This window comes from Salmo salar, chromosome 06 (assembly GCF_965601325.2).
Source record: "Salmo salar chromosome 06, fSalSal1, whole genome shotgun sequence".
Lineage (NCBI taxonomy): Eukaryota > Metazoa > Chordata > Actinopteri > Salmoniformes > Salmonidae > Salmo > Salmo salar.
Window position 1 is genome coordinate 71291585 of NC_138296.1, and position 24919 is coordinate 71316503.

At 44.1% G+C, this 24919-nt stretch overlaps 3 protein-coding genes across 4 annotated transcripts in view; 2 read left to right on the forward strand and 1 right to left on the reverse strand.

Annotated features, from left to right (window-relative positions):
• The first annotated feature begins 999 nt into the window (after positions 1-999).
• On the forward strand, positions 1000-5682 carry LOC106607953 (desmin). The gene is given in 8 exon segments (XM_082976936.1): positions 1000-3097; positions 3464-3566; positions 3568-3624; positions 3798-3947; positions 4065-4184; positions 4367-4462; positions 5336-5364; positions 5366-5682. Coding segments are annotated over 8 exon segments (927 nt in total). The 5' UTR covers positions 1000-2894; the 3' UTR covers positions 5535-5682.
• Positions 5683-6012: 330 nt separating this feature from the next.
• pgm3 (phosphoglucomutase 3) lies at positions 6013-15212 on the reverse strand. The gene is given in 13 exon segments (NM_001139891.1): positions 6013-6555; positions 6717-6890; positions 7032-7154; positions 9087-9206; positions 9300-9398; positions 11252-11335; positions 11835-11992; positions 12697-12892; positions 13119-13252; positions 13398-13465; positions 13940-14124; positions 14480-14688; positions 15198-15212. Coding segments are annotated over 12 exon segments (1635 nt in total). The 5' UTR covers positions 14687-14688; positions 15198-15212; the 3' UTR covers positions 6013-6468.
• A 140-nt stretch (positions 15213-15352) lies between these two features.
• Positions 15353-24919, forward strand: part of LOC145850284 (clathrin coat assembly protein AP180) — a 43484-nt gene continuing 33917 nt past the window's right edge. The window contains exons 1-2 of one of the 2 annotated variants that reach the window (XM_082976937.1): positions 15353-16697; positions 16810-17091. In XM_082976937.1, the coding sequence (XP_082833063.1) occupies positions 16962-17091 (130 nt within the window). In that variant the 5' untranslated portion in view covers positions 15353-16697; positions 16810-16961. The remainder of the gene's footprint in view (positions 16698-16809; positions 17092-24919) is intronic. The other variant, XM_082976938.1, reaches the window with a different exon arrangement.

Genomic DNA, 24919 nt, shown 5'->3' on the forward strand with positions numbered 1-24919 from the left:
GTCTCACCAAACGGTGGGTGTCAGAAACCCTAGAAATATTATTTTTCATTTGATCCACCTCTACACTCAACGCTATCCCTCTGATCACCACTTTTAGTGGCACCCTGCAAAGCACACCACAGGTTGAGCCCCGAGCCGCGTGATGAGGCACCCACAAAAAATATAAACAATTCCACTTCTCAAAACTTTCACAGATGTAACCATCCCCAATTTGTCCTTTTCCCAGACCAACGCAATGTATTGGCAGACCAAAAAGCAGGAATCCACTCCGCAGGTAGACCCACTTCATCCTGGACTGGCTCAAACTTGAGCACTCACCACTGCAGTCTGACTCCATTTCAAGATCATCAAGGTCCTCAACAGGGAATTAAGACCTGTAAGTTATATTACTTGGCTTGTAATGAGTAGACATAGGCATGTACACATTATTGCCCAAAAAGGTTTATACCATGTTTTGTGCTGCTACCATGTTGTGGTAATGCTATGTTGTTGTCTTAGGTCTCTCTTGTCGTGATGTGTGTTTTGTCCTATTTAAAAAAAAATCCCAGCCCCGTTCCCGCAGGAGGCCTTTTGGTAGGCCGTCATTGTAAATAAGAATGTGTTCTCAACTGACTTGTCTAGTTAAATAAAAAATGTACATCTCAACGAAGGTGTATACTCAGGAGACTAATCTCTGATTTTAACAGCGCCATTCTTACGCTTCTTCGTCATTGCACCTACTCTGTCGATCTCTCTATTTGGTCCTCAAATTTAAAATCAAGACATGCCATTTCGAAAATGAGTATTTTCCCGCAAACCGGAATTCGGGTCTTCACACTTCCTCATTTGATTGGTCGGATAGGTGGGCCTTCTGAGCTGGCATACGCGTCATCACACTCCCTCATCCGATTGGTCGATTAGGCTGGCCTTCTGACTTTGTGGCTGTGGTAACTAGTGACAACCAATAGAAAATTGTCAGCTAATCAATTTGCAGTGGCATCACTCAATGCTGTTCTGACGGTGACTGGGCGTGCTATGCATGTGTTCCACGAAGAGGTTCCGGGGTAGTAAATGGTGGGGAAAGGCCCATCTCCTTTCGTCTCTGAAATTAGCTAGTAAAGATAATATTGTTACTGTACCGAAGTATCCTAACAATGGAAATATGTTATATTTCTATGAGCTTAACACAGAGATAGTTAGAGGACGCACGTTATGGAAAACAACTTTCACAGCAGTGCACTTGGTACCTTTTTATTTTTTTATTAACAACAAATCAATACGGGAAGTATATGAGGGAACATAAGTATATATGGATAATATACAATGTACAATTGAGCTAGGGGGTACAATATCACATTACACAAGGACCTTAAGGGACATACATACACTTATAATTCTAACAGCTTTTTTGTTAGTAGAGTATTTAATTGTCTTAAAATACAGTTCAATTTCTTTTTGTAGGGTAAGAAAATGTGTTTTTTTGTTTGTAAATTTACAATTGTGAATATGACATTTGGCCAAAAGAATAATGAAATGAATTACATAAAAATGTTTCAGCTTATTCCTATCGTAGGTAAAGAATCCAAGCAGTACATCTCTCCACAATAGTGTAAGACCTTCATAAATGTGTTCAATTATAAATCTACTGATGTCTTGCCACAGTTTTCTTACATGAATACAATGCCAAAAAAGATGCAACACTGTTTCTTGGTGGTCATTACAAAAGGAGCAATTTGAGTTGATGTTTTCCTTAAACTTCTTCATAAAGTGGTTGGCAGGATAATATTTATTAATAATTTTAAAGGAAACTTCCTTAATTTTGTTAACAAGTAGGTATGTGTGTGGCAACATCCAAACTTTTTCCCAACAGATATTACCAATAAATCCATTCCAATAAGGCATGACATAAGGTATAGATACAACATCCTGCTGAAACAAGGTTCGTATCGCTCTGTTGTTGAATGGACCAAAAGAGAAACAAATCTTTCCTACTGAAGAGTCAACAGGGTCAATGGAAGGTAGGCTCTGAGGGTCAGGTCTTGACACGTTCCTGAATCATAAAGCAACACCTGAGGGAATGGCATCTAAAACAATTGCAAAATCTTTAGGTGTTACAGGGACCTTGTAAAGTGATAAGAATTCCTTATAACTGAGTAAAAGACTCTCTGCATTTACCAGTTGGCTCACCAATAGGATATTATTTACCAGTTGGCTCACCAATAGGATATTATTTACCAGTTGGCTCACCAATAGGATATTATTTACCAGTTGGCTCACCAATAGGATATTATTTACCAGGTGGCTCACCAATAGGATATTATTTACCAGTTGGCTCACCAATAGGATATTATTTACCAGTTGGCTCACCAATAGGATATTATTTACCAGTTGGCTCACCAATAGGATATTATTTACCAGTTGGCTCACCAATAGGATATTATTTACCAGTTGGCTCACCAATAGGATATTATTTCGGAACCAATATTCTAAAAACAAAGAAGTATTTTTATACAATATATCCCGATTATTCCATATATAATATCTGTGTGGAGAAAAATTATGTTTATAAATTAAGGACCATGACAAGAAAACCTGTCGATGAAATGCACTTGGCACCTCAGAACCCATATGACCTTAGAAGTGACATAAAAAATGTTGTCCCATTAGTGAAGAAGGTGAAGAGGGGGGCGGGCTAATTTCGCAGTTCATTCACCCCATCCACTAATGGTCCACTAATTTAGGAGAGTAGGCTAGCCTAGATTATTATTGTCTGTAAACATTCTTTAAACCCAGTGTAATAAAATACATTGTATAAATAATTAATACTCCTTCAACCCTTTATTTTTATCTAATAACGAAGTCTGTGATTAGTTTCCAGCGGTGAGTTAAGGTGAAGACATTTAAAGGCAATCATCATGAGTCGCAGCCCAGAAAGGATGTCTTCTTACTGCCGCCACTTCGAGGGCCCTCTCGCCGCCTCCTCTTCCTACCAGGTGCGGATCTCGAGCCCCTCGCCAACCCGCAAGGATTTCCGTCACCGCTCTGCCAGCTACAGCCGCAGCGTGGGAAGCATGGGGAGGAGGAACACCTCCAGCTTCCGCAAATCCCGCATGACCAAGTAATACAACTGGACTTCTCCTGAAGTTGTATTCTCTGTGGATATGACCATTTTTGTAAAATTGTATTTAACCTTTATTTAACTATTAAGCATTCTAGGCCACAGTTTTGCTTTTAATTTCATATCCGTTTTTTATTTCACTGGAATAGTGCCCCATTTATAATTGTAGGCATAGCATAATAATCACTGTTTACAAAATAACAATTTATTCAGATACGACACTCATTTCTCTTGATAAGATATTTTTAACTTTGAGTATTAGACCTATTCCTATGCTTTCATTACATGAACAGATTAAAAGTGTTACAAAGTTAAATGTAGTGGATGGTTGATGGCTGGCCTTGTCCCCTCCTGTCCTGGCCATAGCAGTGTGAGTATGGGTGCCCTGTGCTTTGGCACGGGGCTGGGGCCCAGCCTGGATCTGGATGTAGCTGCAGCGGAGAACCAGGGATTCATGAGCACACACACCGGCGGAGAGGAAGGAGATGGTGGCCCTCAACGACCGCCTGGCTATCTACACTGAGAAGGCAAGACCACACCTCATCTCACACACTAATTTTCTCCTCCTCTCTCTCAAACTGTCTGCGTCGAGCTCTCCTCTCTAACTTCTGTCTATCACACACCCTGTACCTCTTCACAGTCATGCCAGCCTGCCTTTCTCTGTGCTATCTCTCACTCACAAACCCATGATCCATCCCAGGTGTGTACTCTGGAGGTGCAGAACAACCTGCTGGAGGCTGAGATTGATGTTCTGCAGAACCGCTATGTGAAGCCATCTGGGCTGAGACAGCTCTACAAGGGCCAGCTGAGAGAGCTCCACAGGATCGCTGAGCAGATGAGAGTGCAGAGGGTGAGATTTATGACCACCAATATGGCCCACCTAGTATAGCCTATGCATGATATTTACTCTTACAACTGTGATGGGATTCACAGGTATTGGGTTTGACTGTGTTTCCTCCACTCTAAGGACCTGGCTGTAGCAGATAAGGGGGCCATGGCAGGACAGGTGGAGGTGCTCAAGGTCAAATATGAGGAGGCTCTGGAGGCCAGGAAGAAGGCCGAGTTGGAGATCGAAGCCTTCCGCCCCGTGAGTCAAACACCAATGCAGACATAATCATTAAACAATATCTACATGAGAAACTCAAATTGTACACACACAGAATCACCTACTTCATTTTTCAGGCTTTCATGAAACAATTTTCTATCTTCCCAGTTATTCCTGTGCACACACTCAAAGAAACTTGATCCCCTAACCTTGCTGTCTGGCAGGATATGGATAGAGCTACCTCGGCCCGTATTGGCCTGGAGAAACAGCTGCAGAACCTGGAGGTGGAGCTGGCCTTCCTGACCAGAGTTCACAACGAGGTAACATGTCTGGGTCTATATCTGTATTTATATCTGTTCATAATGAGGAAGGTAGGTGTGTCTATCTGTATTCACATTGTGTAAGTGTCTTTAACTGCCTTGAGTCACAAAGGGGCAACATACCTCTGTCTATATCTATTTTCACATTGAGGTAGTAACTGTCTGTCTATCTGTCCACAAAGGTGGACTGTCCACATATACCTGTGTCTATTAGCAGCATCTGTTTAGAGGCAATTCCATAGTAACAGAATTATGCAGAGACTCCGATTTTTCCCTTTAAAATGTATGTCAAAGTAAAACCATTGATTTCAATGTTGAACAAATAATCAAATTCTGAACAATTTACACAGTAAAAAAAATAATTACTGGAATAATTGTGCAGATGCAAAGTTTGGTAACAATAACAGTAAAATCTCACTCAGTTTTATTCTGTTATCAAACTTTATCTGCACAGTTCTTCCTGTAAATGTGTTTTTGTAAAAGAAATCTGTGGGAATTGATAAAAGTAATCCTTGTGCATAGAGTTGTATGGTTTCTTAAACTTTGAAATCAATGGTTTTTGTTTGGTATATATTTTAAAGGGAAAAATCTGAGTCTCTGCATAATTCTGTTACCATGGAACTGCCCTTAGTGTGGCTTCTGGTCTTCACAGGCATGCATTTGGTTTACACGATTGCTGTAATGACCTGCTAATGACTTTTTATGACAGGTCATGAGTTACAAGGGGAGAGTGTGGATTGGTGTGGATTGGCAGACTGATGGACAACCAATTAGCGACTTACTGTGAAAACTGCATGGGAGGCTTACACAGAAAGGAATAAAAGCAAATTCATAGAAGGAAGAGGTAGGCTCCATTTTGTTTGCCCCTCTCAGGAAATCGAGGAGCTGATGCAGCAGATGTACAGTTGCCAAAGTGGACATGACCTTTGCCCTCCATGACCTCTCCTCCGCCCTCAAACAAATTCAGTCACAGTGTGACAGCATTGCCGTTAGAAACCTACAGGTACCAATTACACATATTGTTACATATATACTGTATAACATCTGTAATTACACATTATTACATATGTAACTTTACATATTACATATATACTGTATTACATATGTAACTACACATATTACATATATACTGTAGTGCATATGTAATTACACATTATTACATATATACTGTATCACATATGTAACTACATATATTATTACATCGAAAACGGAATCCATTTTTAATGGTCTTCAGGATCAGGATGCCTATGGTCCTCTTCTGTGTGTCTCTGGCTGCACTAAACCATCTGAGCCTCACACTGACTTTCTGTTAGCCTTTAACTCTCTGTGTCTTAGAACCATCTCGCTCTATAAGCAACAAATACAAATAAAAAAACAGCAAAGCAATTATCATATTTTCTCTTGATGTGGTCATTTCAGAGAGTATACCTGTATTTGGGTTATTCTGTTACGTAATAAGTAAATGAAGTCTATGTAGTAATACATGTATTCCTTGTAACTAGAGGGTTTTTGGGAGGATACGAACTAAAAGAAATGCAGAACAAGTTTGATGCCAGTTTCACTTTCATATCTTTATTCTTGGTGTTGAACAATTACATAGCAGCACAGTCTTTCCAGTTGAAGTCTGTTCATAGCAGTGCAGTTACTCAGATATGAACAGAAATGCTAAATTGATCTACAATAATAACTGGTAATGTAAACACTTTTATAATTAAATGGGAATAGTACAAAACAAATATATTGACAGGATTAAGGTTGGGTAAGAAAGGGGATTAAAATTGTAACCTTATTTAGCATATGCTCCCTTCCCATTGACTGAAATCAATCACATTTTTCGGACTCATAGAAAAGTAGCAATAATACAGTATTAAATGCAGTATACCGTATAAAATGATTTGGCACCTGATAAAAAAAGGCTACAAAATGGGACTGGGTTCAGGAAGTGTGGTCCATCTTCAGGAGATGAATGGATTTTTCAATAGACTTAAATTGCATAGTGTGTGTGTTTATAACGGTTTAGGCTCCTCTCCTACTCCTCCTGCGAGGCGGTACACTGCCAGGCTAACTTCATGTGCCAGGGCATCGGCACTCTCCTGAAACACACACAAACACATCACCATCATTACCATCACCACCATCAGCCAGTGAGAGACAGAAAAAGAAAGTGCAAAGAAAGTTAAAGGCATAGTGAGTGAACATGGAAGGTGAATTGAGTGGCTCACTATCACTCCATGTCTCAGCCTCTCAGTCCCACCTGTGTGTCTGCCTCAGCGTACACTCGGACCACATCCTCTGTGCCAGAGGGACGGACAAAGGAGCGAGCCTGTCTGTACTTCTTCACCCGGCTGTCTATGGCCTCCTGCAGACCTGCTGGACTCACTGTTCTCCTCTCTGCATCTGTAGTGTCAATCACCCGCCGGTCTGCCACCTATAGGCCGTACAACAACTGCAACTGTGAGGCACTGGGATGAACTGTGTTAAAACGTATGTACTAGTTTCCTTTAATATACAGTCATTTATAGTAACATATGATGCAACTCCCTGAGTGCACACACGCACAAACACAAACCTTGACTTTGAGCTGTCTGTTGGGCAGGTCTGTGTAGATTGCGTCCCATTGTTGTACTGTCATCCCTCTGATGGCTAACACAGCCTCAATCAGCAGCATGTCAGAAATAGCATCTCCTACTGTCTACAGATAGAGGGAGAGAAAAATGTTTAAGTAATGCACACAGGATTTGACCCTTCATTGCAATGACCGTGTGTAGTCCCTGAATTGCTGAAATGGTTGACTGTGGGTGTTTCGCAATATGCATACTACCATGCTGCACACTCATGTGCCGAGGGCATTCTCAGAGGACGTTCGAGTATGTTCTCGTGAGGACGAGAGTGTGGAGATCGCATAAAACATTACATTTGAGAAGCACTCGCACTTCCCCTACTGTATTACCTCACACTGCCCCTCCCCCTCCCACATTCACGGAACCTTCTTCCAGCCAGGACAATGGCAACAATAGACGAAACAAGATATACACAAAGCAAACGTTTTACTTCATAACTATCAGCTAGATATATGTCAGTAGTAATAATCTAGCTAAGCAGATATTTTATTTGGGTGAAAAATGTCAGCAGTCAGACGTCTACAGCGGGTGGTCCCTAAAACACCGGGTGGTCCCTGAAACACCGGGTGGTCCCTAAAACACCGGGTGTACCGGGTGGTCCCTAAAACACCGGGTGGTCCCTAAAACACCGGGTGGTCCCTAAAACACCGGGTGGTCCCTAAAACACCGGGTGGTCCCTAAAACACCAGGTGCTGAACGATCGGCAGACAAACGCTAGATCCACATTCGGTACAACGTGTGCGAGCCTTAAGAACTGAAATTTCAGCCTGTTTTGGTGAGATGGAGTTTTGGCCTGTGTGTTAATAGACCAATAATAAAGGCAGTTCCAAACCTCTCTGCCAATAGATGGGTTGGTTGTTTAGCAACAAAACCGATGCGTGCGAAAATATGGGGCAAAAAAGACGGGGTTGGCTTAGATTATTGACAACATGTAAACTATATTTTGCCTCCAATGTTTATTGAATAAATTGCACATGAACACTTGTTGTCTTTGAAATACATTGTTACAGTTGTTGGTTAGCTAGCTAGTGAATTTTTTTAATATTAGCATAGAGGTGACGTCAGTCAAAACAAGTCACGGTATCAAGAACAAGATAAAACTAGATGGAAAACTTACGATCCTCACATGACAGTTTCTTGTCATTGTTGCTAGCTATCTGGTCATCCAGAATCACAACAACACATGGACTTCTGTCCCATTTTTTAAAATGTATTTAACTAGGCAAGTCAGTTAAGAACAAATTCTTATTTACAATGACGGCCTAGGAACAGTGGGTTAACTTCCTTGTTCAGGGGCAGAGCGACAGATTTTTACCTTGTCAGCTCGGGGATTCAATCAAGCAACCTTTCAGTTACTGGCCCAACGCTTTAACCACTAGGCTACCTGCCGCCCCATTGAAGCATGCACATTCCTTTTTGTGACGTTCTCAGCTAAGCCGTCTATAACAGCTAGTTTTCAGTTTTCCCCTCCCCATTCAGACCACTCCCAGACAGTCCTGGCAAAATTCTCTCTTGAGAATTTGCTTAGCTAAGAAACTGTTTGTTTCTTTTTGACCATTTTCATTGAAAACAATCACAGTAAGGTACTTCATTGTTACCCAGAAATGATTTGATATTGAGATAAAAACGGCTGCATTGGACCTTTAACATATCAAGATAAAATATTGGTCAGGCAACATATGAGATGTGAATAGGCAATATTTCATTCTAAAATCAGAGTTTATTTTCTCTTGCATCAGCCCAAATAATGTCCACCGCGGTTGTGTTATATTTCTTCACCGACTTGCCTAGTTAAATAAAGGTTAAATAAAGGTTAAATAAAGGTTAAATAAAGGTTAAATGCTTAGAAATGTGTACAAGCGCATTACGCATCCAAGAAGTGCCCTGCGTGCTTTTATTTGGACTCCGACTGATGCATGCTCCAATTTCCGTGCTCGGACCACGGCACTGTAGTATGCATATTGAGAAACACCCCGTGTTGACCTGACAATGTGTGGCCATACCTGGTTGATGAGGTTGACCGTGTTCTGCAGTAGAAGTGCAGCTCTCCTCCTCTCGTCGTTGGTGTTGGAGTCCTGGGCTAGCTTCTGAATCTTCTCCTCTGCTGCTTTACTGAACAGAACCTGAGACAGGACCACAACATAACCATAGTCAGACGGGCGGCCTTTGATCGGGTGCTTTCAGTGTGAGTGTGTATTTGTATGTTGCTTACTCACAGTCCCGTGGCCGTTAGCCTCAAAGTAAACACCAATGTCAAACTCCTGGGCTGCATGGTGAAGGTGTTTCACTCCTGTCTTGGTACACCTCACTATCACCTGGGAGGAGGGACGAGAGGTCAGCACTGATCGCATGTGTGTGTCGGAAAGACTGAGGAGTGTGTGTGTCGGAAAGACTGAGGAGTGTGTGTGTGTGTGTGTCGTAAGACTGAGGAGTGTGTGTGTGTGTGTGTGTGTGTGTGTGTGTGTCGTGAAAGACTGAGTGAGTGTGTGTCGGAAAGACTGGGGTGTGTGTGTGTGTGTGTGTGTCGGAAAGACTGAGGAGTGTGTGTGTGTGTGTCGGAAAGACTGAGGGCTGATTTCAAGGTTTTACTGCTAACCTACAAAGCATCACATGGGCTTGCTCCTACCTATCTTTCCGATTTGGTCCTGCCGTACATACCTACACGTACGCTACGGTCACAAGACGCAGGCCTCCTAATTGTCCCTAGAATTTCTAAGCAAACGGCTGGAGGTAGGGCTTTCTCCTATAGAGCTCCATTTTTATGGAATGGTCTGCCTACCAATGTGAGAGACGCAGACTCAGTCTCAACCTTTAAGTCTTTACTGAAGACTTATCTCTTCAGTAGGTCCTATGATTAAGTATAGTCTGGCCCAGGAGTGTGAAAGTGAACGGAAAGGCTGGAGCAACGAACCGCCCTTGCTGTCTCTGCCTTGCTGGTTCCCCTCTTTCCACTGGGATTCTCTGCCTCTAACCCTTTTACAGGGGCTGAGTCACTTGTCTTATCCGGTGTCCTGTGTGAATTTAAATATGCTCTCTCTAATTCTCTCTTTCTGTCTTTCTCTCGGAGGACTTGAGCCCTAGGACCATGCCTCAGGACTACCTGGTATGATGACTCCTTGCTGTCCCGAGTCCACCTGGCCGTGCTGCTGCTCCAGTCTCAACTGTTCTGCCTGCGGCTATGGAACCCTGACCTGTTCACCGGACGTGCTTGTTGCACTGCTGGTCATTTATGAACATTTTAACATCTTGACCATGTTCTGTTATAATATCCACCCTGCACAGCCAGAAGAGGACTGGCCACCCCTCATAGCCTGGTTCCTCTCTAGGTTTCTTCCTAGATTTTTGTCCTTTCTAGGGAGTTTTTCCTAGGGAGTTTTTCCTAGCCACCGTGCTTCTTTCACATGCATTGCTTGCTGTTTTGGGTTTTAGGCTGGGTTTCTGTACAGCACTTTGAGATATCAGCTGATGTAAGAAGGGCTATATAAATAAATTTGATTTGATTTGTGTGTCGGAAAGACTGAGGAGTGTGTGTGTGTCGGAAAGACTGAGGAGTGTGTGTGTGTGTGTGTGTCGGAAAGACTGAGGAGTGTGTGTGTGTGTGTGTGTGTGTGTCGGAAAGACTGAGGAGTGTGTGTGTGTGTGTGTGTGTCGGAAAGACTGAGGAGTGTGTGTGTGTGTGTGTCGGAAAGACTGAGGAGTGTGTGTGTGTCGGAAAGACTGAGGAGTGTGTGTGTGTCGGAAAGACTGAGGAGTGTGTGTGTGTCGGAAAGACTGAGGAGTGTGTGTGTGTCGGAAAGACTGAGGAGTGTGTGTGTGTCGGAAAGACTGAGGAGTGTGTGTGTGTGTGTCGGAAAGACTGAGGAGTGTGTGTGTGTGTGTGTCGGAAAGACTGAGGAGTGTGTGTGTGTGTGTGTCGGAAAGACTGAGGAGTGTGTGTGTTAGAAAGACTGAGGAGTGTGTGTGTTAGAAAGACTGAGGAGTGTGTGTGTTAGAAAGACTGAGGAGTGTGTGTGTTAGAAAGACTGAGGAGTGTGTGTGTTAGAAAGACTGAGGAGTGTGTGTGTTAGAAAGACTGAGGAGTGTGTGTGTTAGAAAGACTGAGGAGTGTGTGTGTTAGAAAGACTGAGGAGTGTGTGTGTTAGAAAGACTGAGGAGTGTGTGTCCACACCTTCATGGTATCTTCCAGGTATTGTGTAGAGCTGCCGTTAGCGTACGCTGTCTGCACCACGGCTATCTGCAGGTCAAGACCAGCCTGCACAAACCAAACACACACAGGGGGAACACAGGTTAGTGTGTGCACACTTCTGAATGAGGATGGTACTGAGTCGGTGTGTGTTATGTAGGGGCGTGTTTAAGCATCATTCATCTTGGTTAACCCAGAACTAAAGTCTTGCGTAATTGGTCAGCTGCTCGATTAAGTTCTGAGTCCATACATTTTAAGAGAAGCGATGAAGAAATGCTAGACCGAGGAGCAGAACCGGAATGAGTAGCTCCACCCTCTGTCTTCGCAAGCTATGGGCCAAATGTCACCTTCCCTTACAAATTTCAAAAGATGCCATACACCTGCGAAATCGTGATTTATCCAAATAACCAGTGATGAAAAACCCAAGCCCCGGAACTATTGCTGCTCGTTAGCTAACGGTGCTCATAGTACAGAGACAGATCGACGGTACCACTTATCTATACTGCAGTCTGCCCACCAGAGATTAAAGCATCCTAGGTAAGTATAGCGAGTGTGTGTGTGTATATACTTGTGTGAGCAGTTCTTTGAGGTAGGTGCTGATGAGAGTGGCAATCTTGTCTCCATCTAGCAGATGGAATCTCCCTGCAGAGCCGCTGTAGTAATAAACTATACGATCAGCATCGCCATCATAGGAACAGCAACGCTCCCCAGCAGTCATCTCTACCCCTAGAGAGAGAGAGAGAAAGAGGAAAAAAAGAGAGAAGAAGGGTCAGAGCCATCCACTTCAGGAGTCTGGCTGTAGCCTACAGTATTTATTAAATGTAACTCATTGAGATGTCTTCCCTCTGGTTGTCAAACATGGAAACCATAATATAACAATCCTGACTGTCCTGTGTTTCATAATGAGATCTAGCAGGTCTGTTTATCAGTCACCTGTAGTCTGAGAGACACACCCATGAGTCAAAGTTCTGTTTCGACCTCACCGTGCATTAGGACACACCATGAGGTGAGCCCTACCTCAACAACTGTGGTCCCGTGTAGCTCAGTTGGTAGAGCATGGAGCTTGCAATGCCAGGGTTGTGGGTTCAATTCCCACAGGGGACAGTATGGAAAAACAAGTATGAAAATGTATGCACTCGCTACCGTAAGTCGCTCTGGATAAGAGTGTCTGCTAAATGACTAACGTAAATCATCTTAAGTAGCTTCCTCTCCTTGTTTCTTTCCCTATACAGATCAGAAATGTAAAATGACAGTTGCAAGTGGATATTCTCCATATAGCTTTCACTTGACTTACCCCATCTCTTCACAGCAATACAGATGCAGTGCAAATCAAATACAGAAAACTGGGCGAGGATGCTATTTGTGGTCTATTGAGATGTGCACATGGAAAGATAAGAGACAAGGTGAGGTCTACTGGACTGCAGTCACACCTTTGGGAGCTCTCTGCTGTACTTTGACGTAGTCGGCTCCACACAGGTGGTTGAGTTTTCCACTGGAGCCGTCGTTGAAGAGGGACAGCTGCAGCTCATTCTTTAGGTAGGTCTCCATCTCACACACCTTCAGAGCCCCGATACCATTAGCGCCGTCCACCAGCAGGGCTTTCTGATCATCTGTACGGTTAGGCACCTGGAGAGAGGGGCCGGAATGGGTAACATTATTTTTCATGCACAATCATTATTAACTGCTTGAAAATGTGTATACATGATTTGTAAAACAATATACATGCTTAAAACTGCTTACAAATGTGTGTACGTGATTATAAATGATAAATAAACCATTTGTATTCTATCATCATGCTTATTAAATGGAGGTTATTATAGTGTTACAGACAGACAGAGTGATGTAGTCTTACGTTCTTAGTGAGCTGGATGAAAGCCTGGGAGAGTTTCCGGTAGTAACCTTTGACAGTGGCTTCACCATAGCGACCCTGGGTGTTCTGACAGCATACCATGTAGTGCAGCTGGGGTGTGGTCACCAAGCCATAGTCTGATAGACAGGGAGAGATACCAATCAGTGATTTACAAAAAAGAAAAATAACCAAGCAATCAATCACACACCAAGGTGTAGTCGAATAAGAATGACAGAAGGATTGACATAATAGACAGCTAAGGAAGCCTAAGAGTTAACGCACCTTTACTGTGGCCTCCCAGGGCGTGGACTCCATCCAGTACTGCCTGTGATAGGCTGTCACTACTGGGCCTGAAGTAACACAAACAATCAGATTAAACGTCTAAGGAGATATTGGAGTTGCCTGACGACTAAAACTGAATTCTTCCTCTGCTGTATGTTCGCTACCTAGTTCAGTCTGAGAATTCCATCTTTGAAGTTGTTTGTGGTGACGTCAAAATGTTGTACAAAGCAAAGTCATCAGTGACTGGATCATATCTAACCAATCAGAGTATCAAAGCCAATGACACATTTTCTAGACGCTGCTTTACCCACGTGTGTTCTGGCCCAACCCATTGGTTTCTGGGACCAATCAGAACGGTTGCGTTCATTTGCATCACCCGGTGCCTCAGGTGGAAAGAGTTTACGTATTTAAGACCATTCCATTGGTCCTAAAGTTAAATCTCCACCCACCCAGGGCACCGGGTGATGCAAAAGGAACTCACACCGTTACATTGATTTTCATGGTTATAGTTTAGTTTCTAGAGAATGCTAACACCCCAGTACCTGGTGTCTTTGCCCACGAACACGCTGGCCTCTTGGGCCATGCTGATGGTCTCTCTCTCTATGATGTCTTTCAGAGCGGTGAGGAGCTCCTCCTGCTCCGCGTTGGCCAGCTGGGTGGCATAGCCCTCCCATGCAGGGGTCACCATCTCCCCCATGGGGTCCACCAGCTTCACCCCGTTATCCTCCTGGAGAGGGGGTGATATAGTGGATAGGAAGGGAGAGGTGGAGAGACGGAAAGAAGGGGTATGATGAGAGGAATAGGAAGGGTTCGTTGTAGTATATTGGATAGTAAGGGTGAGGTAAAATGGAGGGAGGGGCAGAGAAAGAGATAAAGATGGATATTGTGTAAGTCAGAAAAGCAATAGTTTACCTGAAACCAAATCAATACTAGACAACCTTCCTCTAATAATATCTGAAAATCGGCCCTGGGAGCACACCAGAATAGAACACCAGAGACTATCAGTTAAAGAGAGACTCTGAAGCCACACAGACACAGTGAATGATTAATAGGCTACTGAATGCACTTCATGTTTTGTTCACCTCAGGGTTGTGTGACGCAGTGACCATGACTCCGATGGTGGCCTTAGTCTTCTTGGAGCGGAGTGTGGCCAGTAAACCCATTCGGAACATGACGTGGTCTAGCTGCTTAGAGTTGGTGCGGAACCCAGCAGTACCATACTGTAGGACCAACCCTACAGGCTTAGGGTGGACAGCAGACTTCTGGGATACTTCTTCAAACTGGGCCATTCCTGAAACACATAACAGGGAAACAAAGGGGATGTCCTGATAGTCTGAAGTGGGTTCCTCTCTTCAGCTCCTCTCCTTCATACATGTAGCTTATAGTCTTCAAGGGGCTAAACATGTTAGGAACCCCAAAGAATCATCATGATCTGATATTCATTCTGAACACCTTACAATAATAACGATGACAGCCTTAAACCTTTGTAAACACTATTACAATATTTGATCGGTCAATTTAATGAGGTGACTGAGAAAACATGTTCATCATGCATTCGTCGTTAATCCACCATAAACCTAGGCCCTACTAGGACATACTTTACGGGGCAAAGGTGTAACGTTATCTGTGCTGAACATTGATGTCAACCAGCTAGCTACTGCAGAAATATGATTGAGCTCCTCTGACAGACTGATAAGCAACATACGTGCAGCGTAATTTACTTGTTAAACGATCAATCGAATACAGGCGATTCATTTCAAAATACTTACTAAACTGATCAATTGTATTTCTTTCACTTACTTGCAGTTGTTGAAGAATAAGCTACCAAGGAAGTGGAGTGAATGGAAAGCTTCCTGATTCTCCTGGCGACGTGGCTGCGGTTCAGGGTACGTCACGTGACCACGCCCTTCAACAGTGGTGCGCTGCTACTTGGAACGAACCCAATAATCTGAGCACATGAACTGGGCGGATTACACATTCTGGTTTGATGCATTTATTCAGTGGCCACCGTTTTAGACGACGATTTCCAACAAGAACAATTAGTGGAACAATTAGTGGGTTTGTTTTTCCAATGTTTTTTCCCAGCCAAGACAAAAAATACTGTATCTTTTTAATCATAGAGCCTTTGATAAGGTGCCTAGAATAAATGTGTCTATAATAAAATGCAGTTCTTGTCTATTATATGATCTTGCTCTGTATAGACTTTGCAACAAACGGCAGATAACGCTACTTTATTTATAAGGGGTCTAGGCAATACAGTTAGGCTAATTATATGGCCTTATAGGCTACAGTGTGCGGCAAAATGTCAATGACCAGGCAAGGCTACGGTAATAATGAGAGAGTAGTTTAATTGAGAGAGTAGCGTCGTGAGGGCACCTGACATTTGGAAAATATAGGCTAATCCCTGTGCGCAGTGTGTTCGAACCTGGCTTCTAATATTGTGCACCCTTGCAGCAGTGCACACTCGTAAATTAACCCTTTGTCATATTAGCGATATGAGTTCTATACTGTAGGTCTACAGGAATACTCCCCTTTAAGAACGCACGACGGTGAGCGTGGTAGACGTAGGCGTGTGTCGGTTTGTTAATAAAGCGTCACCTGACCCTGGCCTAACACTGACTGCACTGAGGGAAGAGAGGATAGAAAGGCAGACAGATAGACACTATAAATAAATAAACGAACGAGTGAATTAAATACACTATTATTTCCAACATCTCCATCTTCATATAGTAGCCTATTCCGCGTCCTTGGATTGGTGCGCCGGTCAGTGTTGGCTACTGCCACAGGGGGAAGAGGCGCATCTGCTGTAGACAAAGAGAGAAGGGCAACGCGCCTATCAGACATTCCTGATCAGAAAAAAAGGTCCGGTAGGAATATTTTAACCCACGAGCCGACAAGGACACTGTGCGTCATTACTACAAAACGGTTATTTTTGAAAGCTCTACATTCTACCCGTGCATTTACCTCCTCCGGTTTACCGTTTTGCGTGCGTCGTGGGGAGTAGAAACACTTTGACCGTCAATCCGATGTTCCTGCAAAACGGATAAGGGAATATTCTGTGGATTTTTGATGAAGGTTGGACATTTGGCCAAATCCATTCATTCCGAGGACAAGAAGCGCTGCGCGGTCGCAACGTTTTCAATCTCCTGATTGATTCTTTGTTAGGCCTATTGCTTTATTGCTGTGGTGCGAGGAAATATATTATATTGCCAGCGTAGTGTTACGTAAGAGCGGCGTTATCCAAGGTGCTGAACTGAACGTTATAACGGGACACAAGGCAAGGGAAGAGAGCAATCTAGCGTAAGTCTAACCATGTCAGAACACACATATAAACGTTACCTAATGATTTAATTTCAAATTATGTCTTTATTTATTTACTTGAGCTAATTTTGAAAATGTGTTACCCATCCAGAAGGTCACAGGCCTATCCGTGAGGGATTTGGAGAGGACCGCACTGCACTGACATCGTTGATACCCGTATTCCTGTAGGAAGACACCCTTTTCATATTTTTTTTTCTCATTAGTGAAATAAGTTCTTGAGGTGGTCGACTACACGGGGAGAAAATGTCGGGGCAGACGCTCACGGATCGTATTGCCGCTGCGCAGTACCAGTTGACGGGATCAGAGGTATCTCGCGCCGTCTGCAAAGCCACCACTCATGAGGTGATGGCGCCCAAGAAAAAGCACCTGGAATGTAAGAGCACTCTCATCCCCACCCTTTTGCGCATATATTGATATTCTGGTCTTTAGGCCTAATCTCCAACTTGATCAGGATAGACAATTGTTTATTCAGAACGCACAGAAACACACATACATACTGTCCACACACACACACACACACACACACACACACACACACACACACACACACACACACACACACACACACACACACACACACACACACACACACACACAGGCAATATCAAGTGTAGAACACATGTCACTGTAAACTGCATCATTTGTATTAGATATCTATGGACAATTTCTTTGACATTCATTAGAATGTCACTAGATGTTAGGCAAATCTTCCACCAATGCATTACATTTCTATGTTCCTGCCCAGCATGTGGGCAGAATGGTAACATTAATTGATGTTTCCATGGAAATGACCCCAATGGTGACCCCTAGTCATCTTACATGTGCAGCCCATAGTGATTGGAGAGAGAGGTGGTTCTAATTCAAGACAGGCTGACACACACAGAGGCCTATAGTTATAATACATGATGCTCTTGTTCACTTGCCCTTGCACACTACCCCTCCCAAACTTCCCTTAACGGATCCATATGGCAGGAGGGCATGTCTTCAAGTCTTCACGGCTGCAGTGTCTGCTAGTTTTGTTATTGATTAGCTAAAGAGCTCCCTTACTTGGTTTCACAGGTATAGCCTACACACTATGCCGTACATCCACTGACAATGCATGGGCAACAACTAGAAAACAGATATATGTAGCCCGACGATAGGTAGATAGGCCTTTACATCCAAGTTGGCTTATTAACCAGTAGCCAATCTTTCCTGAATTACCACAGAATTGCAACTTCATACCAAACAGCTCTGTTTCTATAAAGACACAGGGTCTGCCTCATGACAAGACATTATTAATCACTGTCATTCAGCCCTGCAGCCTTTGCGTTGTGTGGATGGGTGGTGTTCCACCTGCCTATGTGGGTGTGGTCAGGTGGCCGGCCTAGTATTAGGCTAGGTCTAGCAGGACTCATGCCTTATACTGTGTGATCCGCTCTCCACTGAATAATGCATTAATCAGCCAACGTCTGGCCTGCATTATTTACACAGCCAAAGGTGGCAATGCTAATGGTAGAGTAGGCAGGAGCCTGCTAGGGATTAGTTTAGCATAGCACAGACAGAGAGAGACAATTCACACAATGGCTGTCAAGGGAAAGACCTGAGCTCTTTAGCCAACAAAATATATTTTAATGTTTACTGTACAGTTATAGGATCTTCATTTGATCACCCTGTTGCAGGAGAACTTTCCTGCAATGTACTTCCTGATTTGTCCTTGTTTTGAAGATTGCTCATTAAGAAATGCTAGCGGCCATGACTGATGCCAAAAACCAGAAGTCTTGGGAAGTGTGGTTTGATGTGGGTGTGTTATGTTCACATATCGTACCTTAGCACCGTAGTAACAACATGGCCACTTCCTCAAAATAGTCACTTCCTTAAAATAGTCACAATTAATCTAAGATAAATGAAGAAATCTTTAATTAATTTAGACGTTTTTTCAGAGGAAGTCTTAGTCATGCAATTGTACATCGCCTGTTGTTGATGCTTGTTTTAATATTTTATTAATCAAATCAAATCAAATGTATTTATATAGCCCTTCGTACATCAGCTGATATCTCAAAGTGCTGTACAGAAACCCAGCCTAAAACCCCAAACAGCAAGCAATGCATGTGAAAGAAGCACGGTGACTAGGAAAAACTCCCTAGAAAGGCCAAAAACCTAGGAAGAAACCTAGAGAGGAACCAGGCTATGAGGGGTGGCCAGTCCTCTTCTGGCTGTGCCGGGTGGATATTATAACAGAACATGGTCAAGATGTTAAAATGTTCATAAATGACCAGCATGGTCAAATAATAATAATCATAGTAGTTGTCGAGGGTGCAGCAAGCACGTCCGGTGAACAGGTCAGGGTTCCATAGCCGCAGGCAGAACAGTTGAAACTGGAGCAGCAGCACGGCCAGGTGGACTGGGGACAGCAAAGAGTCATCATGCCAGGTAGTCCTGAGGCATGGTCCTAGGGCTCAGGTCCTCCGAGAGAAAGAAAGAAAGAGAGAAAGAGAGAATTAGAGAGAGCATATTTAAATTCACACAGGACACCGGATAAGACAAGAGAAATACTCCAGATGTAACAGACTGACCCTAGCCCCCCGACACATAAACTACTGCAGCATAAATACTGGAGGCTGAGACAGGAGGGGTCAGGAGACACTGTGGCCCCATCCGATGAAACCCCCGGACAGGGCCAAACAGGCAGGATATAACCCCACCCACTTTGCCAAAGCACAGCCCCCACACCACTAGAGGGATGTCTCCAACCACCAACTTACCGTCCTAAGACAAGGACGAGTACAGCCCACAACGATCTCCACCACGGCACAACCCAAGAGGGGGGGGGGGGGGGCGCCAACCCAGACAGGAAGACCACGTCAGTGACTCAGCCCACTCAAGTGACGCACCCCTCCCATGGACGGCATGGAAGAACACCAGTACGCCAGTGACTCAGCCCCTGTAATAGGGTTAGAGGCAGAGAATCCCAGTGGAGAGAGGGGAAACGGCCAGGCAGAGACAGCAAGGGCGGTTCGTTGCTCCAGCCTTTCCGTTCACCTTCACACTCCTGGGCCAGACTATACTTAATCATAGGACCTACTGAAGAGATAAGTCTTCAGTAAAGACTTAAAGGTTGAGACTGAGTCTGCGTCTCTCACATGGGTAGGCAGACCATTCCATAAAAATGGAGCTCTATAGGAGAAAGCCCTACCTCCAGCCCTTTGCTTAGAAATTCTAGGGACAATTAGGAGGCCTGCGTCTTGTGACCGTAGCGTACGTGTAGGTATGTACGGCAGGACCAAATCGGAAAGATAGGTAGGAGCAAGCCCATGTAATGCTTTGTAGGTTAGCAGTAAAACCTTGAAATCAGCCCTTGCCTTAACAGGAAGCCAGTGTAGGGAGGCTAGCACTGGAGTAATATGATCAAAATGTTTGGTTCTAGTCAAGATTCTAGCAGCCGTATTTAGCACTAACTGAAGTTTATTTAGTGCTTTATCCGGGTAGCCGGAAAGTAGAGCATTGCAGTAGTCCAGCCTAGAAGTAACAAAAGCATGGATTAATTTTTCTGCGTCATTTTTGGACAGAAAGTTTCTGATTTTTGCAATGTTACGTAGATGGAAAAAAGCTGTCCTTGAAACAGTCTTGATATGTTCGTCAAAAGAGAGATCAGGGTCCAGAGTAACACCGAGGTCCTTCACAGTTTTAATTGAGACGACTGTACAACCATCCAGATTAATTGTCAGATTCAACAGAAGATCTCTTTGTTTCTTGGGACCTAGAACAAGCATCTCTGTTTTGTCCGAGTTTAAAAGTAGAAAGTTTGCAGCCATCCACTTCTTTATGTCTGAAACACAGGCTTCTAGCGAGGGCAATTTTGGGGCTTCACCATGTTTCATTGAAATGTACAGCTGTGTGTCGTCCGCATAGCAGTGAAATGTAACATTATGTTTTCGAATGACATCCCCAAGAGGTAAAATATATAGTGAAATCAATAGTGGTCCTAAAACGGAACCTTGAGGAACACCGAAATTTACAATTGATTTGTCAGAGGACAAACCATTCACAGAGACAAACTGATATCTTTCCGACAGATAAGATCTAAACCAGGCCAGAACTTGTCCATGTAGACCAATTTGGGTTTCCAATCTCTCCAAAAGAATGTGGTGATCGATGGTATCAAAAGCGGCACTAAGATCTAGGAGCACGAGGACAGATGCAGAGCCTCGGTCTGATGTCATTAAAAGGTCATTTACCACCTTCACAAGTGCAGTCTCAGTGCTATGATGGGGTCTAAAACCAGACTGAAGCGTTTCGTATACATTGTTTGTCTTCAGGAAGGCAGTGAGTTGCTGTGCAACAGCTTTTTCAAAAATTTTTGAGAGGAATGGAAGATTCGATATAGGCCGATAGTTTTTTATAATTTCTGGGTCAAGATTCGGCTTTTTCAAGAGAGGCTTTATTACTGCCACTTTTAGTGAGCTTGGTACACATCCGGTGGATAGAGAGCCGTTTATTATGTTCAACATAGGAGGGCCAAGCACAGGAAGCAGCTCTTTCAGTAGTTTAGTTGGAATAGGGTCCAGTATGCAGCTTGAGGGTTTGGAGGCCATGATTATTTTCATCATTGTGTCAAGAGATATAGTACTAAAACACTTTAGTATCTCCCTTGATCCTAGGTCATGGCAGAGTTGTGTAGACTCAGGACAATGGAGCTTTGGAGGAATACCCAGATTTAAAGAGGAGTCCGTAATTTGCTTTCTAATGATCATGATCTTTTCCTCAAAGAAGTTCATAAATGTATTACTGCTGAAGTGAAAGCCATCCTCCATTTGCGAATGCTGCTTTTTAGTTAGCTTTGCGACAGTATCAAAAATAAATTTCGGATTGTTCTTATTTTCCTCAATTAAGTTGGAAAAATAGGATGATCGAGCAGCAGTGAGGGCTCTTCGATACTGCACGGTACTGTCTTTCCAAGCTAGTCGGAAGACTTCCAGTTTGGTGTGGCGCCATTTCCGTTCCAATTTTCTGGAAGCTTGCTTCAGAGCTCGTGTATTTTCTGTATACCAGGGAGCTAGTTTCTTATGACAGATGTTTTTAATTTTTAGGGGTGCAACTGCATCTAGGGTATTGCGCAAGGTTAAATTGAGTTCCTCGGTTAGGTGGTTAACTGATTTTTGTCCTCTGACGTCCTTGGGTAGGCAGAGGGAGTCTGGAAGGGCATCAAGGAATCTTTGGGTTGTCTGAGAATTTATAGCACGACTTTTAATGCTCCTTGGTTGGGGTCTGAGCAGATTATTTGTTGCAATTGCAAACGCAATAAAATGGTGGTCCGATAATCCAGGATTATGAGGAAAAACATTAAGATCCACAACATTTATTCCATGGGACAAAACTAGGTCCAGAGTATGACTGTGGCAGTGAGTAGGTCCAGAGACATGTTGGACAAAACCCACTGAGTTGATGATGGCTCCGAAAGCCTTTTGGAGTGGGTCTGTGGACTTTTCCATGTGAATGTTAAAGTCACAAAAATTAGAATATTATCTGCTATGACTACAAGATCCGATAGGAATTCAGGGAACTCAGTGAGGAACACTGCATATGGCCCAGGAGGCCTGTAAACAGTAGCTATAAAAAGTTAGTGAGTAGGCTGCATAGATTTCATCACTATTACATGACTATTACATTTTTACCCCTTTTTCTCCCCAATTTCGTGGTATCCAGTTGGTAGTTAGTCATGTCTCATCGCTTGACTCGGGAGAGGCAAAGGTTGAGAGCCGTGCGTCCTCCGAAACACAACCCAACCAAGCCACACTGCTTCTTGACACAATGCCCACTTAACCTGGAAGCCAGCCGCACCAATGTGGCGAAGGAAACACTGTACACCTGGCGACTGAAGTCAGCTTGCACTGCGCCCAGCCTGCCACAGGAGTTGCTAGTGCGCGATGGGACAACGACATCCATGCCGGCCAAACCCTCCCCTAACCCGGATGACACTGGGCCAATTGTGCGCCGCCCCATGGATCTCCCGGTCGCGGCCGGCTGCGACAGAGCCTGGACTCGAACCCAGAATCTATAGTTGCACACCTTAGACCACTGCGCCACTCGGGAGGCTGTTGGTGCTTGTTGACCCGTGGTGTTGTGCCAGTCCCTGCTTGACACCAGTCCATTGATCCAACATTACCACTCCCTCACTTGGAGTTTTGCTGTGATCACGGAGCTCAGCGGTGTTGTAGGCTACCGGTCCTCGCTTGACCAAGTCCACCAACGCCGAGACTGACAGTCCGTGCTTGACTCTGCCAGTCAGATTATTTGTATGTTTTTAAAATATTTTTTATTTAACCCTTATTTAACTAGGCAAGTCAGTTAAGAACAAATTCTTATTTACAATGAGAGCCTACACCGTCCAAACCCAGACGATGCTGGGCCAATTGTGCGCCACCCTATGGGACTCCCAATCACGGCCAGTTGTGATAGAGCCTTAAATCGAACCAGGGTGTCTGTAGTGACGCCTCTAGCACTGAGATGCAGTGCCTTAGACCGCTATGCCACTTGGGAGCTCAACCCTAACCCTAACCCAGATAGTTTCATATAGGCGGGAGTTTCGAGCCGGACCTTAATATATATTTAGGTTGGAGTCTCGAACCCGAAACACGATGGGTTGGAGCCAACGGTAAGCATCCAAGACCGATGCCGAGGTAATCGAAGCATACACTGAGACACACAAACAAAAAGCTAGTTTTTGTTACCTTTTTCTTGGGACACACTTCTCTTATGTTAAAATTCGTTCTTTGCACACTGATTCAGTGCTGTACACATGATGTCATTCCACCCATGTTAACAGTGTGAAAAACAACTCCCAACTTCAAATGAGCACACACTTTGCGTTCTTTGCTTGGGATCTGAACATGCTGCACAGGGTAGCAGCGTGCTTTGGGGACGGAGCCTCTGGATTTTCATCAGATGAGTCTGCCATTTTTACATCAGCCGATGTCACAAAGTGCTGTACAGAAACTCAGCCTAAAACCCCAAACAGCAAGCAATGCAGATGTAGAAGCACAGTGGCTAGGAAAAACTCCCTAGAAAGGCAGGAACCTAGGAAGAAACCTAGAGAGGAACCAGGCTCTGAGGGGTGGTCAGTCCTCTTCTGGCTGTGCCGGGTTGAGATTATAATAGTAAATGGCCAAGATGTTCATACGGGGGGGTTGTCAAATAATAATAATAATAATAATAATAATCACAGTGGTTGTAGAGGGGGCAACAGGTCAGCACCTCCGGAGTAATTGTCAGCTTCCCATTCTTATGACACAGACTATGAGCGCTCTGATTATGCTATGTACTACAGCTCTAGCATCATCCAGTCCCAGCCTGCCGGCCTGGCAGTGATGGTCGACCAGAAAATATCCTTGTCTAAAATCTTTGAGAGGGCAAGCAGGAACCTCAACTTGGAACATGCACCTCTTGTCATGGTGCACACGTCCAAGTTTGATGAATTAATTTACATTTACATTTACGTCATTTAGCAGACGCTGTTATCCAGAGTGACTTACAAATTGGTGCATTCACCTTAAGATATCCAGTGAAACAACCACTTTACAATAGTACATCTATATTTTTTTTTTTGGGGGGGGGGGGGGGTTAGAAGGATTACTATATCCTATCCCAGGTATTCCTTAAAGAGGTGGAGTTTCAGGTGTCTACGGAAGGTGGTGATTGACTCCGCTGTCCTGGCGTCGTGAGGGAGCTTGTTCCACCATTGGGGTGCCAGAGCAGCGAACAGTTTTGACTGGGCTGAGCGGGAACTGTGCTTCCGCAGAGGTAGAGGGGCCAGCAGGCCAGAGGTGGATGAACGCAGTACCCTTGTTTGGGTGTATGGCCTGATCAGAGCCTGAAGGTAAGGAGGTGCCGTTCCCCTCACAGCTCCGTAGGCAAGCACCATGGTCTTGTAGCAGATGCGAGCTTCAACTGGAAGCCAGTGGAGTGTGCGGAGGAGCGGGGTGATGTGAGAGAACTTGGGAAGGTTGAACACAAGACGGGCTGTGGTGTTCTGGATGAGTTGTATGGGTTTAATGGCACAGGCAGGGAGCCCCGCCAACAGGGAGTTGCAGTAATCCAGACGGGAGATGACAAGTGCCTGGATTAGGACCTGCGCCGCTTCCTGTGTAAGGCAGGGTCGTACTCTGCGAATGTTGTATAGCATGAACCTACAGGATCGAGTCACCACCTTGATGTTAGCGGAG